This window comes from Malania oleifera, chromosome 13, assembly GCF_029873635.1.
Source record: "Malania oleifera isolate guangnan ecotype guangnan chromosome 13, ASM2987363v1, whole genome shotgun sequence".
Taxonomy (NCBI): domain Eukaryota; kingdom Viridiplantae; phylum Streptophyta; class Magnoliopsida; order Santalales; family Ximeniaceae; genus Malania; species Malania oleifera.
Genome location: NC_080429.1, coordinates 23,140,576 through 23,151,697, shown reverse-complemented (window position 1 = coordinate 23,151,697; position 11,122 = coordinate 23,140,576). Strand labels below are relative to the sequence as shown.

The 11,122-nt window shown below is 32.4% G+C and overlaps 1 protein-coding gene and 1 non-coding gene across 2 annotated transcripts; one reads left to right on the top strand and one right to left on the bottom strand.

Annotated features, from left to right (window-relative positions):
* Positions 1 to 612: 612 nt before the first annotated feature.
* Positions 613 to 5,386, top strand: LOC131145744 (expansin-B15-like). The gene is made up of 4 exons (XM_058094933.1): positions 613 to 697; positions 775 to 887; positions 3,497 to 3,690; positions 5,056 to 5,386. The coding sequence occupies exons 1-4, from the start codon at positions 613 to 615 to the stop codon at positions 5,384 to 5,386; spliced, it is 723 nt and encodes a 240-aa protein (XP_057950916.1).
* A 1,540-nt stretch (positions 5,387 to 6,926) lies between these two features.
* Positions 6,927 to 7,034, bottom strand: LOC131147071 (U6 spliceosomal RNA). The gene has a single exon (XR_009134598.1). It is a non-coding gene; the product is annotated as a U6 spliceosomal RNA (small nuclear RNA).
* Positions 7,035 to 11,122: the final 4,088 nt, after the last annotated feature.

Below are 11,122 nucleotides of genomic sequence, written 5' to 3'. Positions count from 1 at the left end.
TGTATATGTGTCTCCTTTGGTCCACTAATTGCATTCAATGAGTAATAGCATAATAATATTTAGAGTAAACAACTAATTTATGCTTGTCCCCTATAATTGAAAAAATGAAATGAAATATTATATTTGTATAAGACGTAATCATTTTATTCTAAAAAATATATAATGGAAAATTTTGCACGCGCAAAAATGTGAGTAAGTTTTATAAAGTGTGCTAGACATACTACCTACCTTGTTAGGATACACAATATAATGCGTTACTCTTGACATTGTGTTTACTGTCTACCTTTTTTTTTTTTTTTAAATTTTATTTGTCAACATATTTTTTGGTTAGTTGGGTGTACAATCTTTAGTCCTAAAAGTTAGGCTACAACATTGCAATTACTAAAGGTGGAATGATGGTAACTAGGAGCACATACTTAAATATTTTTCTCTCTTTATATATAGTAGTAAGATGGCAACATTGAAGACCATAATCGAAGAAGCCATTTATATTACACAAGGTTTATAACCATGACTACTCTTCGACTATCTATTCAACCCTTCTTTTTTTGTTACCTACTGGTTGTCTTTTGCTTCTTTAAGTTTTGTTTTTGCATCAACCATAACCGCTCGATGTTATCAAGAACTAGGTATGGATCCTATTGGCTGCCAGCTAAAGCAACTTGGTTTGGTGCTCCCAATGGCGCTGGAACAGATGGTGAGACAGAGAGAGAGAGAGAGAGAGATAAACTTTACTAGTATGTATTTATGACTAATGACAATATATTCTTGTAGGAGGAGCTTGTGGATTTGGTAGTGCAGTGTCACAACCTCCTTACTCTTCAGTAGTTTCGGCAGCAGGCCCATCTCTCTTCAAATCAGGCACGGCATGTGGAGCTTGCTATCAGGTAGAGCCCAAGTTGAAACTTTCAATCACACATTTGACTTACAAATCAACTTATATAAAATATTAGGTACATTGCATATCATTGCATATTTCACGCACTTGGAGGATTTTATCAAGCTCACAAGAAATTTATGAGGCCAAGTATAGTCCATGATTTTAGGGAAAATGCTTGCCATCATGGCCGACATGATGTAAAGAGAGAGAGAGGAGGAAATTGAGAGGCATGTGGGCCATGTAATCTACTCTTTCTTTTTGCCACATTGGGCTTATGATGAGTAGTAAGACATGACTATCCATGATATAGACTCCACAATGAGACACTAGATGCAAATTTACCACCAATAATAAAGTTGGTTGGAAAAAAAAGAAAGATGAATGACATAAACTAACTAATTAATTGGTTCTTATCAATTCTTTACATCTTTTCTTGGAATAGTACTACTTAGCATTAATGACTGAGGTTTCATACACATTAAAAAAATAAAATAAAATTGAAGCGTGTGGAGGTTTAAAAAAAATAATCAAAAACCCTTTGAATAGAGAAATATTAGATACTGCACTCCTACTATGCCATTGTTCTGATTGGTATCATTCGTCCAATAATTATCATTGTGTGTAACTACTCCTTTCAATTTAAGAATATTGTATAAAGTTGTTTTCTTTTGAGAAGAAAGACTTGTCAGGATAAAATAAAAATTCCTTCCCATAAAATTTGGAACCCATCAATTACAAGATGTCTACTTAAACCCATTCAAGTGAGAGGTTGGTTAAATGTTCGTCCCACGACGTGGGTCTCATAATATTTTTTTATAGGCCTAAATATTAATATAACATCTTTTGATTTATGAGGTTCAAATTCTACATGTAGCAGCCACCCCTTACAAGCCTTTCTCCCTTTTTGGATGGGGTTATTGACATTAATGGGTTGACTTAATTAGATTATAATTTTGTTTATTCATGATCAGTTTAATTGAATTGTTAGTTCCAATGATTTGTCATTAATTAAAATTTGGACAAAAAATACTAACCTCCCCTAAGGTTAGGTAAAAAGACAATGACCTCCCTTGAGATTTAAAAATTTTCAAGAACCTCACATGAGGTTTCAAGAATTTTAGGGACCTCCTCTAAAGTTTTTCACAAAGTTACAAATCTTTCCTTATATTTTACAAAAGATAAGTTTTTTCTAAGGAAGGTGTGTATCTTTTTGGCAAACCTTAGGAGAAGTTTGTGACATTTCTAAAATCTTAGGAGAAGTTTGTGGTGTTTCAAAAACCTCAAAGAAGTTTGTGGCATCTTTGAAATGTTAGAGAAGGTCTCTGTCTTTTTTGTCAAAATTCAGAGGAGATGAGTGCCTTTTCCCCTTAAAATTTTATCACACTATTTCACCTTTTGAATTCTCTAGTATCAAACTTGCAAAGTTTTTTTCGCTAGGGGCAAAATGCACATATACAAAGATATATAATATTACATAAAAATTTACAAGTAAAAATAAGGATATTGAGCATTATTCTCTTAAAGTGTTTTGACTTTTGTAATGTGATTCCAACAACAAAATCAAACCTTAGGTCCCACTAGGTGGGGCCGACTATATGAATCATTTGTCATCAATTTATGCTATCATGGACAATTTATTTAAACAAATTCAGGATTATTAAATTCTTACTATTTCAATCCAAGTTATTTTAGGTCTACCCTTACCCTTTCTATTGCCCCTCACAGTAACTAACTTACTCTTCCTTACTAGTGCACTATTTGCCTTACGTTGCAAGTACCCAAACAATTTGAGTCGTCCCTCCCTTATCTTATCTTTTATATACAGGAACTACCTTTAACTTACCATGAATATGAGATTAAATCTTTTATTATAAAAAATCATTTTTTTAGTTCTTGTTGTATATATATATATATGGAAGCATAATACAATCAACACTAGGGCAACTCTTTAAGCTACACTCTTTCCCCCTTTTCTAAAAATCTAATGGGGCCACTTGCCCTAGTGCCCAGTTGAACTTAAGTTTTGTCACTAAAAATCTCTTATTGCCTAATCAAGCCAAATGTGTGCTTCCTATTCTGAAGATCACCTTTTTTTTTTTTCCCTTTTTTTTTTTCTTTTTAGTTTCAATATACAAAGCATTTACAGTAACATTTAAAAAAAAAAAAAATGAGAGATAGAATTCTTTTGACATCACACTTTGTTTCCATCATAATTCCACTAACAAGTTTTTCAATATTTTTTCAAAGATAAACTTTGTAAATAAGATAAAAAATATCTCTCTCTCTCTCTCTCTCTCTCTTCCAAAATAAAAATTAGAGCAAAAAATATGCAAGAACATCTAAAAGTACCAATGTTAGCTTTGCATTATCAAATTATTCATTATTTATCATTCATTAACAAGGATAAAATTCTATGATACTGCAAGCTACATTACCTTTTTTACTGACTTATATGCAAGGAGAAGCTCATCTCTCTCTTTATGCATACAAATGCACATCAATTTTTCATTTTCGCATTATTCCATGATTATTATTGAATTCACAAGGAAATTAATTCATTAAGATATAGAATGCTAGTGCATAAATTTTATGTGATACAAAATTTTCCCTTGCTAGGTAAAATGTACAAGCGATCCATCTTGCTCTGGCAGACCAGTGAGGGTAGTTATCATAGATTCTTGTCCTGGAGGTCCTTGCGCAAGCGACTCTGCACATTTTGATCTCAGTGGAACTGCATTTGGCCGCCTAGCATATCCTAATAATGCAGAAAGGCTTCGTGCCAAGGGTGTTTTGGATATTCAATATATGCGGTATGTTATAACTTATTATATTAGCTCAAATTTCTATAAAATATATAGTATATTTTGTGAACAATTTTGAACCTAAACCCTAAACCCTAAACCCTAAATTTCTCTACATTCTTTTTGTCTTATTCCCTTGAAAAATATATTACACCATGTGCACTAGAATTGTAGGATTCATGTAATATAGAGTTTATTTTTCCATTTTCATCCCATACTTCTATTGGAAAATAAAATAAGATTTAAAATGTAAAATTTTTATTGAGTCCTATCTTGTCATAATTTTATGGTTGGTTTGGACAAAATTCCTTACATGCCTACTATCCTACTCACAACATGTCATGATTGGTTCCATTTTTCCATTCCATATAGTATTTCCTTTTGCACAAAATGCAGTAATAAGCTTTACCCAAGTTATCCCATGATTTTTGCACACTCAACTAAACACTGCACATTTTCTTTTGGGTGAGGAAATTAAATGAATAACTACAATTAGTGAACTTTCTAGTCTAAGCATAAGTATGATACTCTCTCTCTCTCTCTCTCTCTCTCTCTCTCTCTCTCTCTCTCTCTCTCTCTCTCTCTCTCTCTCTCTCTCTCTCTCTCTCTCTCTCTCTCTCTCTCTCTCTCTCTCTCTCTCTCTCTCGTGCCCGCGCACACACACACAGAGGTTAAAAAAAGAATAGGTCATTTTTGGGGAGAACTTAAGGGCAGTTCAGCTCTCATTCTTCAAATTGTTAAAAAATAAAAATTATTTTTTTGTATTTTATTTTTTATTGGATCTCGATGAGGGGCTTGTAACTTAGATATATGCCAAGGTTTCAAACAGAAAGGAAATAGGATCTTTATTTGAATACCATCTATTAAATAGTTTTTCAAAAGTTCTATTTCGAATAATTGGACACCATTGTAGGTACATTTAATATGCATCTCTCCATTCCAATCTTTTAAATCTTTGAACCATTCTAGAAATTGAAATAATAACATACAACAATATTTTTAGCTATTATTAATGAAGGTAATAGAATATATTTTCTAAGAATTGATTGACTTGCTATCACTGAACCTCTTATTACTTGAGCAAATAGGATGGTACCCTATGCTTTTTCATAAACATTCTCGCAGAATACTAACAAAAGTAGTATGGTTCTTTATGTATGCAAGAAACACTGGATAAAATAGGACCATAGCTAGAGGCAATAGTCCAAGCATGACAGTTGCCTTTGAATGGAAAACATGAAGACGATTGTATTTCATTCATAAGTATGGAGTCATAGTTAATGTTATTAGTTTTTGGTGAAGTTAATGGGTTCAATATCATATATATGCGTGGTGACTAGCTAGCTCATGAACTGTGTATTGTAATTTTGTCAGCGTTCCATGTAATTACGGAGGGAAGAAGATAGCCTTCCGGGTTGACGTCGGTTCGAATCCATATTACTTCGCCGTAGTGACTGAATTTGAAGGAGGAGATGGCGATCTTATCAGTGTAGAGTTGAAAGACTCCTCAGCATGGTCGAACTGGAGGTCTTTGCGCCAATCATGGGGTGCTGTATGGATGCTCAATGCTGCTTACCCGTTAAAACCTCCCTTTTCGCTTCGGCTAAGGACCCAGTATACCGGCAAGACCTTGGTGGCTAGCAATGTGATTCCATGGGGTTGGAGCCCCGGCAACATTTACCAATCAACTGTGAACTACACATGAGCTGCCCCCAAGTTGCCTTTGTCCCATCTCATCTTTTCTTCCTTTTTTTTTTTCCTCTACCCCCCAAACCAATGGTATTCGAGTCTTTTACTGAGTCGGCCTAATCCATAGAGTGGAGAGGTCCCATATTATCTTCAGTCATAACTCGAAAATTACCTATAACATGATGTTGCCTTTAGTAGTCTTTGTAATTGTCTTTTGTTTTTTTGTGCTGTGCGTCCACCTATTATGTGAGTTGATATGTGCGTCGTGCTCAAGAAACTATGGAAACTATCTTTTATTTGAATATTTATATGTGAAGACTTTGAAGTAAAGTTTATTGTCCTTCTTCCTCTTTTCTTTTTATGAATTTTCTTCTAAAAAGCAATGGTGATTTTTTAATTTTTAATTTTGATTTTTCAAGTGGCTATGATTCGTATACATGGACTGACTTTTAGTTTGGATTTGGATGTTTTATGATAAATTACAATTCCATCACTTATACTCAAATTTAGGGTAAAATAAGGGAATTTTGATCATAGGGTAATGAAAAATTATGAGTAATTTTTAAATGTAAATACATGATTAGTACAGCTAATCACGTATAAATGAAACTTAATGGAGATGATGAAAATAAGATTTACTTTTGATGGACAATGGTAATTATGGAATAAGAAGAAAAAAAAGGAGAAGGAGAGTAGTGAGGACTGAGAAGGAGGAGGAGGATGCAGAGAAAGGAGATAGACAAGGATGACGAAAGGGATTTCGAGCTTGGTGTGCTAATGCTTCTTTGAAACTAAGCATGAGTATAATCATATACTTACAAGGTGAGTTAGTGTGCATGATATTGTTTAAAATAAAATAAAATTGAAAATTCTTTAATTGGGACAAAGTCAAATTTCACTATTCATTATTGATGTAACCTAAACCAACTATTAGTTTTTTACTCATTTTTATAAACTTGTTGCACACACACACACATCGTACATGGTAGAAAGTGTTTGTGTAAAAAATGTATTTTTTTTTAAATTTAATTTTTAGCATTTTATAAAGATACACAAATAAAGGATAATCAATATTTCATCGTATTGATTTAGAAATAAAATACAGATAAAATTGAGTACAACCTTAATTTGAGTATGTGTTTTGGTGATGATGTTGTGTAACCAATGAATTAACTTGATCGGTAAAAAAAAAATGCCACCATTCAATAAATTAAGCTAGCCTAATATAGAGTGAGTTCGATTGTGTATCGTGTAGTCTTGCACTAGCCATTGCATCAATACGTTGGGTTGATACAGATATATTTGAAAAAAAAAAAAATAGAACAAAAAAAAAAAAAAAAACTAAGCTAGAGAAAATACTTCAAATAGTGGTGGTGTATATATAACTTGCAGTTATTGGCCACATCACGCGCCATCCTAAAGTAAAAATTAGCAGAGAGCCTATATTGTGCATGGCAACAAGAAAGTATCAAATTTCATTAGTTATATCATTACTTATGTGTTTATTTATTTATTTATTTTGGTTAATATATAAAGCTTATAATATATGTGATTATATTTATTTGGACCAATTCTTTTCTCCATTTGTGCGTGTCATCCTTGCGCAGGGGCCATGCTAATCTTCTATGTATCGTTCCAATTTTATCGGATGTCTCGGAAGAGACATGTGATTATATTTATTTATGCAACATTTCTTAAAAATATCAAACAATGTAAATTATGATTCATAATAAGTTAGGGCATTTTCTCTTGCTTAGCCCTATGTTCTCAATTTATCCATTGGCTTTTGCAATTAGTTTAGCATTTTTCTTGAACTCCTTGAAATTCCCTATTATTATTATTATTATTATTATTATTATTATTATTATTATTATTATTATTATTATTATTATCTAGCTGTAGTTTCTCCAGATTGTAGTTGAGTTGATCATTTTAGCTTTAGTTCACTAAAAAAACTCTTCCATTCAATTATTATTGTTTGTTGAGATAATTAATTAATAATTTTAAGGCAACACAACTTTATGTTTAAGTGATGTAAAACCCTTGTGGAGCTTTTGGTCTGAAGTTTGAGAATGCGAAACTGTAATTATTTACTAGTAGAAACTTATGATCTTTGCCTAAAAAAAAAAAAAAAAACATGTCAATACATCATAATAGAATGTTGGGAAAACAATATAATGTGACAGATATTTTGCATAAGCAGATCTACAATCTAGGACAAGGGTGCAGTGCCTTTTATTTTCTAATGACTATTGACATTTCTAACCTTGTATCCCTAAATATCTCTTTTCTTGTCTAGTTATAAATTATTCTTATTGAGCATTAAAATTTTAAGGCTAACTTGCCCAATCAAGAAGCCATAAATTATGATGGAAAAGTCTCTATAAAAGAGAAAATACGAAAGAAATAAATTTACTTGTAAAAATTCAAAGCTTTAGATTAAAGTCTCGATTAATGCTAATCAAGCAACTTCTATACATAAATATGTCTAATATTTTTCTAGGCCTTAATAATTATTTTAATTGACTTATGCTAAATAATTTACATACGAATATCCCCATGTTATATACTTTATAATAATAAATGATGTTAGAAAGTTGTTTAAACCCATAAGCTTAAGCTTTGGATCTCACTTGTAATTCTTAGGGTATCCCTACTAACTTGATCTCTAAATTAAATTAAAAAACTTACCTATTGGACTTCATTTGTAAGAAATAGTTTGCAACTAGATGTAGAGTAAAATGTAAGAAAATAATTTTTTTAACGAGAAGAATGGAAGCAATATTATTGTTAATCATATGAGTTTTATAAAAAATAAAAAAGGTGTGAGAAAAAAATTTGCAAACATAAATTTCAAAGAGAGAAAAAAATCTAAAAATGCGGATAATATGAAAAAATAAAGTAACGAAATAAGATTATTCACTATTAACAATCTTTGGACTTCCATGTTGCAAATGATCTTAGGTTCAAATTGTGTGAGGGGCTCGGAAGGGGTATGTGTTAGCCTCCATTTGTAGTCGATCTAGGCACAAAGTGAGCTTCCAATTAATAAAAAAAGGAAAAAGGTAATCATATAAATCAATCAAATGAGCTGAGTTCAAGTAGGTTTTGTTCAAAATTACAAGAAAATAAGAAAGGTCAAACTTAAGCTCGCCCATCATTTTTGAATTAGATATCCATGCTCAATTTAAGCAACTTGCAATTAACAATGTACCCTGTTGTTGTGTCGGGCACCCCACTTGTGTCAAACACCAATACTACAACTAATGCTATTGAATATATGAAAAACTAAAATAATGCCGAAACTAATAATAAAAAATAGTAAAAAAAAAAAAGACAAAAATTTAACGAGATTTGGTACAGAATTACTTACGTCATCAGGCGCCAACGATCAATCCACTACTTCTTGACAAAGTACAACTTTGAGGTGTGTTTTACAAATAGAGAGCAAATGGAGAGTTGAGCTCTTTATATAGCTTCAACCTCAAGTCCAAAAAATACTTCTCACCAATATGGGACAAATAAAGAAAAAGTTCAAAAACAGCTTTTCTACCAATCTGAAACTTTTCTACCAATGTAGGACAAAAAATAACAAATCTCCACCTTGACGATAAATTCAACAAATTTTTTAGTCACCAACATTCTCTGGAGTTCCACATCATTGATGCCTTCCAAAAAATATTCAGATTTGCAGGATATTGATCAAGTTCAAACAATATTTGAACTTGATTGTTGTCATAATCTTGGTCAACATATCTGCGGGATTTTCAACTGTAGCAATCTTCTGAAGAAGTATCTTGCCTCCATCAATAATATCCCGCATAACATGAAACTAAATATCGATGTGCTTAGTTTGTGCATGGAAGACTTGGCTCTTTGCCTGATGAATAGAACTCTGGCTATCACAGAACACAACAATGTGCTTCTGAACAACTCCTAAATTTTCAAGTAAACCCTGCAACCAAATAGCTTCCTTAACAGCCTCTGAAGCTGCCATGTACTCTGCTTCTATTGTAGACAAGACAATAGTAGACTATAAGGTAGACCTCCAACTCACTGGATAATTAGAAAATGTAAAAAACCATATCGAATAGTTGATCGACTTTTATCCAAATCTTCTGCAAAATCAGAATCCACATATCCAACAACCCGTTGATCAATAGTATCATTTTTCTCAAATATTATACCAACATCAATTGTATTTATAATATATCTCAAAATCCATTTTATCTTGCCAATGTCCTTCACCCGAATCATGCATATACCTTCTCACCATACTAATAGCTTGTGAAATATCAAGTCTAGTACAAACCATTGCATACATCAGATAACCAATGACACTTGCATAAGGAACCTGTGACATATACTTACGTTCCTCGTCTGATTTAGGAGATAAAGCTGCACTAAGTTTGAAATTAGTAGTAAGAGGAGTGCTTACTGATTTTTACTGATCAGACATGCCAAAACTATGTACTACCTTCTTCAAATACTATTTCTAAAACAAACTAACTCACCTTCTCATTTTGTCTCTACGAATCTCCATACCAAGTATCTTCTTTGCTTCACCAAGATCTTTCATTTCAAACTCTTGATTTAACTGACTTTTCAACTTACTGATTTCTTCCTTTTTTTTTTTTGAAGCTATCAACATATCATCAACATACAAGAGTAAATATATAAAAGATCCATTTTGTAGTCTGCGAAAATAAACACAATGATCCTGTTTATTTCTAATGTACTTGTGACCCATCATAAACTGATGAAATTGTTTGTACCACTGTCTTGGAGATTATTTTAAACCATACAACGATTTCGCAAGTTTACATACCCAATTTTATTTTCCAGCAACCTGAAATCCATTTGGCTGAGTCATATAAATTTCCTCTTCCAAATCACTGTGTAAAAATGCAGTTTTTACATCGAGCTGAACTAGTTCAAGATCAAATTGTGTTACCAAAGCCAACAAAATTTGAATAGAAGAATGTTTAACAACTAGAGAAAACACCTTATTATAATCAATGGCTTCCTTCTATGCGTAGCCCTTAGCTACCAATCTAGCTTTGAAGCGAACATTAGTTGCATATGGAAATCCTTCTTTCTTTACATAAACTTATTTGAAACCAATTACTTTCTTACCCTTAGGGCAGCTGGGCTAGCTCCCAAGTCTAATTCTAACGAAGAGACTGTATTTCTTCATCCATTACTCTTTTCCACTTGTCTGATTCAGAGTTCCTCATTCCTTCTTTGAAAGTGTAAGGAATATTATTATCCATAACTGGAAGTGCATAGGCCACCATATCAGTATACTGAGTAGGTTTTCAAATTTCTCGTCTTGGCCTTTGAGAAATAATTAATTCTTGTTGCTGCGAAGATTCTCGAATTGAAATATCCTCTTATTGTACATTATTCCCCACTATAACTGGAGAGTTACCTTGTGTAGTCTCATATCTCACTGGGTTTCCCAAAATTGCCTCAACCTCCACCTGTTGTTAAGTACCATTGGTCCTTTCTTCAATTAGTGACTCCTTGTGTATTGTTTTCTTCATCATCGAAACATCAAAAGTCATATCTGTAATAGTCTACCTATTTTTCTACATATATATTTTTTCCACATAATAACATTTATAATAATTCTGATAACCTACTAAAACTGACTAATCATGATCAACCCGGACCCGTGGGTACCAAGGATATACCTGTCATACAACTCTGATACCTAAGTAGTGGAAAATATAAAATTACATACATGTCA